Raw genomic sequence first — 6,000 nt, forward strand, 5'->3', positions numbered from 1 at the left:
GCCCTCTAGAGTTATTTGGAGAGAACAACAGTCATCTAGACCTACTCACCATGAAATACTTTTATTAACCGCCAATTTCAGGTATAATGAAAAAATATAGCATATCAAAAATAATGGCAGTAATTGTTAGCAATTAGTACCCCAGTAATTATCCACTGCCAGTTATTGATTATAATTGTGTATTACCATGCTGTATGAAAGTTATTTTTATTCTTTTTTTCTTCTATACATTCAGCACTAAAATCAAAACAATTTAAAAGAACTACAATATAAAATACAACACTATAAATAAGACAATGTAAGTGCGGTATAAAACAATATAAATTTAAGAATACTGTCTAAAATAATATAAAATAGTGATGATGATAATAATAATAGCCTAATAATAATAATAATAATAATAGATAATTCATAACGACGTGATACTTAAAATGGCTCAATTCTGCAATCGTTAATAAAGTTCATTGTGAAGTAGTTATTTGGTAGCTTTTGCTTTGAAAAAATTGTATTGTCTCTTACAATAACGGTAGAATATTACATCAGATTATTATCCATTCACATACATTTGGATATATTATAATTTATAAATAATAATCTGTCACGGTTCGTTGGCAAGTCAAACTCAACGCAAAAATAACACCCATATCCTGTCATATTTTTATGTTGCATAACGTTTTTTTTTTTTTTTTTTCTCTCAGCGTTTCGGACAAAGCTCGCAGGGTGTCACTGTTGCAGGAATAAGGAAGGACTGCGCCCCTGTGCTTAGTTCACTAGCTTAGCTGTTTAAGTTTTCACGGTTTAATGTTGACCCCTTAAAATGGATTTTGAGGAATTGTTTGATGAGCGGACATTTCCATTTTCTGATTTCCAAGAGTTTACGGTAGGTGAATGTACATTGATTTGGGAAATTATTTGTTTTATTGGTGCCCTTGAATTCCGGAAAGCGGACTGGGTAGCTAGCAAACCCATTCTTGTTGGCCTAGTTCATTGCTAAACAAGTAGCCAGCTAGCTAGATACAGGGGGTTGTAACAACGTAGTTAGCTGCGCAATTTGTATTTAGTTTAATGGACAATTAAGCTTTGATTTCGTAGAAGGTTTATTTCACAGTAGATCTTTTATGGACATCCTTGTACTTCTGAAGGCGTGTCCTATCAGTCGAGAATCTGCCGATCCTGCACTACTAGCCCGAGGCTTTGGTGAGGCCTTGGCTACTTCAGGCTTTGCCCAGATGAACACGGTCGCAAACGTCAGTTAGACAGGTGGTTATCTGGTTTGGCAGTTTCTATAAATACTCCACAAGTTAGCTACGATCAAGTGAACTGAACACCCGTCGAGAAGAGCCAACCAGCATTGATGAATATAAGGAAGTTGGGCCTGTTTTGGTCCTGCGCAACTATTTGGTTGATCGTTAACTTACTGCCAGCGTAAATCAGCAGATAGTGAAACTCACCACATCAGTTGACAGTTGTCTAACATCATGGACTATGGCTGGCTACGAAAATCAAGTTTACTTGATATATGCCTACCTGGACACATTATATTAGCTATTCAATTTAACTAGCTGGCTGTAGCAATCTATGGTAACACTAGATTTGTGTTTAAACATGAAAATCGTCTAAAGAAGTTAGCTTTGAAATTATTGGGGCCAAGTAGCTAGTGTTAATTTTTGGCGCTTAACGTTAGTTAGCTAGCTAACTGGATATTACTCAACGTTTGCGGTACTATGGGTTTTAAGGAACGGATGTTAACGTTACATTTGTTTTTCGGAATGAATGTTAACAGCGCAGATGAAAATGTGAGCAGGCTAGGATGTTAGCTAGAGCTATGTCAGACACTGTCACCTACTATCCGAAGTTATTGTTAGTCAGCTGCCTCAGCACGTGCGTGCGGATGTTACAAAACGTCTAACGCGCACAACACTATAATGAGAAATTTGACAATTTATAGTTTTCAACGCTGTTGGAAGTTAAGTTTTTTTTGTCTTATACATATCCAATGCAATTTTCTGTGCAGTTTATCCCAGGGCACCAGAAACTGTCAGAGCGTGTCCGAAAGCGTCTTTATTATGGATTAGACAAGGACTGTACACTGGATGCCCTCTCCTGCCCCGTCACAGGTCAGTAGGCATGGTGTAAATTTTCACAGTGAAGGTCTGGGAATAATTTTTTATTAAACAAGTACAAATACCGAACATACGTAATACCTACAAAGGAATATACATATATTAACACGAGGGGAAAATACAATGTATAAAAGTTTCAAAAAATACAAGTCTTCACAGTTTAACTGTTTTTTGTTTTAAAGAGGGCAAAACTGAACCAATATATTGGTACATCTTAATTATAAAAACAATAAGGCATGGCTGAAAATGTGAATTTATGAATAGGATGTTTATCCATGAACATAGTAAGATTTACCATGTATTCATGAGTGGATGTATCTCATATTTTCCCAGAAACCAAACAATTTGTGTTTCCACAATAAATGAAAGCGTTCATCAATATTGTCAATAACAAAAGCAGAGGTTTTGCCAGAACAGTTTCACATTTAGGCAATACCAAAAATAAGTGAACACCAGTCTCTGGGCATCTAACAGAAGATACAGCTTATGTCAATGTCTTTAATTTTGTAAAAAAGTTTTTATTTGGGTAGATTTAATGAGTAAGTTTAAATGAAACTTCCCTGCTCAGGTCTGGGAATCTTAACAGTTGGCATTGCATGCAGGATTACATAACCAATTAGCATTGAAACACATGGGATCAGTCACAGCCTCTTTACATTGAACCAGGCGCATACTGCATAGTACATCATCAAAGCTATGTGCGCTCATGTAGTTTTAAAGGTTTTGTCTGAAGAAACGTAACATGCATTTATAAGCCATGCCTTGTAATTATTAAGGAGTTTAAAACAGCACATTATTTAGTGTATCGCATTATGTAAATAAGCTAAACGGTATCCATTTCTAGTCACCACTGCAGGTGTATAACGTATGTGAATTTTGAACTGTGTACAAGTTTTCTTCTCTTTTTTCCCCCCCCCTGCAAGACATTGCCGTGGAACTGCTTCAGAAATCTGCCCCTAGCCCCATTCGAAAGCTTCAGAAGAAGTATGCTGCACACGTTGCCAGGTTTGTGTTCTGAGTGCCTGTGTGATGCGGTTCCTTTTTCTAATTTTCCTGTTCTGACTCGGGTGGGTGTGTGGGGGTACTGCCGAACTGTTTCCGATGAAGCGTATTGATGATGGGGGCAGTGTAGTATGATGGGTAAGGAGCTGGTCTTGCAACCTAAAGGTCACAGGTTCGATTCCTGGGTCGAACACCGCTGTTGTACCTTTGAGCAAGGCGCTTCATTTGCTTCAGTATACATGGATGTAATGCTGTGTAAAACCTGCTTTGCTTCATTATATATCCAGCAGTATAAATGGATGCAATGTAAATGCTATGTAAAAAATGTTGCCCTGGATAAGAGCGTCTGCTAAATGCCTGTAATGTAATGTCATGTATTATTCTCTGTTCCAGGGAAGCTTGCATCTCCCCTTGCGCCATGATGCTGGCCCTGGTCTACATCGAAAGGCTCAGACACAGAAATCCCGAATACCTGCAACAGATCTCCTCCTCCGACCTTTTCCTGATCTCAATGGTATGTGGGTCTGGGACAGGGGTGGGCGGTTCCCGTCCTGGACGGCCGGTGTGTATGCGGGCTTTTTCCCCCGTTAATTACTGAATGGCTAAATGAGCAATTTGGCTGTATGCACCAACGCTGGTTCGGTCGTACATTAGATGACGGATGACAGTATAGGGACACAAGAGTCTTCGGCTGTCATTCATGCATGCGCGCGCTTATCAAGAAATGAAGTAAAAATGTCAGATGGCATAAATGTTAGAACTAGGGCGACATAGCTCAGGAGGTAAGACCGATTGTCTGGCAGTCGGAGGGTTGCCGGTTCAAACCCCGCCCTGGGCGTGTTGAAGTGTCCTTGAGCAAGACACCTAACCCCTAACTGCTCTGGCGAATGAGAGGCATCAATTGTAAAGCGCTTTGGATAAAAGTGCTATATAAATGCAGTCCATTTTACCATTTACCAATTAAGTAATTAAGGCCTGAAGCTGGCATGGAAACCAGATATGGTTAATGGCCCCTCATTGCCCGTCTCTTGTGTGGAATCATATGAGAAGAATCGAACGGCTTCAGTTGTATGAGTCAAACTGGAGGGAAGAGATTTTCACTCTTACTGCAGGGAACCGAAAGAAGAAATGTACAGTAAATGGGAAAAATTGTGTCTTTCTTTCAAGATGGTTGCCAGCAAGTACCTGTACGACGAGGGAGAGGAGGAGGAAGTGTTCAACGACGAATGGGGCGCCGCAGGGAAGCTGGACGTGCAGACGGTCAACACCCTCGAGATGAACTTCCTGAAAGCCATCGTAAGCAGGGCTCAACCGTGCTGCTTCCTGTTTAGCAAAAAACTGTGGTTCATTTACAGATAACTTCCTCTCTTTGTTTGTGACGGGGATACGATACTGATCACCAGTTGTTCATGTCTTTCAGGACTGGAGTCTCTTTACTGAACCTAGTGAATTCTTTGACATATTGAGTCAACTAGAAACCAGGTAGGTTTACCCTCTGTTTTGGGGTTCTTTTTGGATGGTGGTGTGGAACCCCAAAACTGGGATTTGGGACCCCAGTGCTTTGGATTGCACACACCTTTTTTTTAACTGTCAAAGGAACTAGGTGTGTAGTGTGAAAAGATGTTGTGACGACCCTCCCAACAATGCACATAAATTTCCCATTTTGTTGAATTTCATGAAACTGACTCCAACCGTAACTTTAAGCTTTATGTTGGTTTTTCCTTTAATTTGTCACCCGTCTGTATCTGCACGCACAGGCAATGGTTCCTTTTGAATCAGGTTACGTTTCGGTTCATTTTGATATGGCAGAATGGATACGTACTCTGCTCAACGGTACATATAAATCACTCAATTTTTAATTTGACTGCCGTTGCATTTGGTGCGGGGAGTCCTGTTCTGCAGCCTGTTGTTCTCTCAGCACGCAGATGCATTTGCATCCGAGCTTCCAGCTGTCCGTGAGTCTGAACTGCGCACGAGAGAGAAGGGGCGTGTAATCCGCCTCAGTGTGTGCTTTTTGGGACAGTGCCAACCAAGGCTTCACGATGCATGGTGACTGGATAGCTTGGGAAGTGAGTTGCTGTGTGTTTTCAAGACGCAGATGTTAGCATTCTGTGAGCACTGGAAAGGACCCTGCTTTGAGTCCACTCTCATGGCTGGATTACAGTTAATTCTCTGTAATTACTCTTCTGCAAGTAACCAGATCTGGTTCAGAGATCAAGTCATCCCTTTTCCTGGCCCGTATCGGTTACCGTTTGTTCACGACACGTTGGAAAGCCCTCAGAAAAACGGGTGTCCTACGGTGGCCAAACGTCTCGGGTGTGTTTTTATTCATTTGCTTTTCTCTGAAATGTAAATGCCAGACGGAGAACCGTTGTAACCTTTTTATCGTCCTTGTCGTTGTTCCTCCAGCATAGCGGAGAAGGAGGGGTTGAAGCGGGGCTGGTTCACGTACACTGACCTCTGTGTGTTGCTGGAGCAGTCGGCATGGCGACACACCTTCACCGCCATCTACCTGCACTTCACCAAGGTGAGAAGGCAGTTGCTTCACAGAGAGCTGTGAGAAGGCCAACGGTGTTTGTGTTTGGGGTGGTACGCAACGACTGAGATTGCTCGGGCGCCGGGAAGTTTTCTTTAGATTATTTAATATATGTCCACTGACCTGTCATCTCATTTTTTTAGGTGTCATGTAGATCAGTATATTGTGTAGTTTAACAGTTTTTGGCTCAGTGCCAGCCACACCACTTGCTATTTACTGTTTTTTTCCCCTACCAATACTGTAAGCACATAGACACAATCTCCCCTGTGTTTTCCCCTTAATGTTGAGCCTAGTGAGTGTGTCGTGATGAATTGGGCTGAAGTATGAGCAGGTATGTTA

The 6,000-nt window shown here is 41.3% G+C and overlaps 1 protein-coding gene across 2 annotated transcripts in view; it reads left to right on the forward strand.

Annotated features, from left to right (window-relative positions):
- The first annotated feature begins 705 nt into the window (after positions 1-705).
- The window catches only part of cnppd1 (cyclin Pas1/PHO80 domain containing 1), a 9,764-nt gene continuing 4,469 nt past the window's right edge, over positions 706-6,000 (forward strand). Inside the window, exons 1-7 of one of the 2 annotated variants that reach the window (XM_035409360.1) lie at positions 706-880; positions 2,015-2,117; positions 3,047-3,128; positions 3,519-3,639; positions 4,293-4,421; positions 4,546-4,607; positions 5,535-5,652. In XM_035409360.1, the coding sequence (XP_035265251.1) occupies positions 818-880; positions 2,015-2,117; positions 3,047-3,128; positions 3,519-3,639; positions 4,293-4,421; positions 4,546-4,607; positions 5,535-5,652 (678 nt within the window). In that variant the 5' untranslated portion in view covers positions 706-817. Of the gene's footprint in view, positions 881-1,438; positions 1,582-2,014; positions 2,118-3,046; positions 3,129-3,518; positions 3,640-4,292; positions 4,422-4,545; positions 4,608-5,534; positions 5,653-6,000 lie in introns of those variants that run through there. The other variant, XM_035409362.1, reaches the window with a different exon arrangement.

Source organism: Anguilla anguilla, chromosome 3 (genome assembly GCF_013347855.1).
Source record: "Anguilla anguilla isolate fAngAng1 chromosome 3, fAngAng1.pri, whole genome shotgun sequence".
Taxonomy (NCBI): domain Eukaryota; kingdom Metazoa; phylum Chordata; class Actinopteri; order Anguilliformes; family Anguillidae; genus Anguilla; species Anguilla anguilla.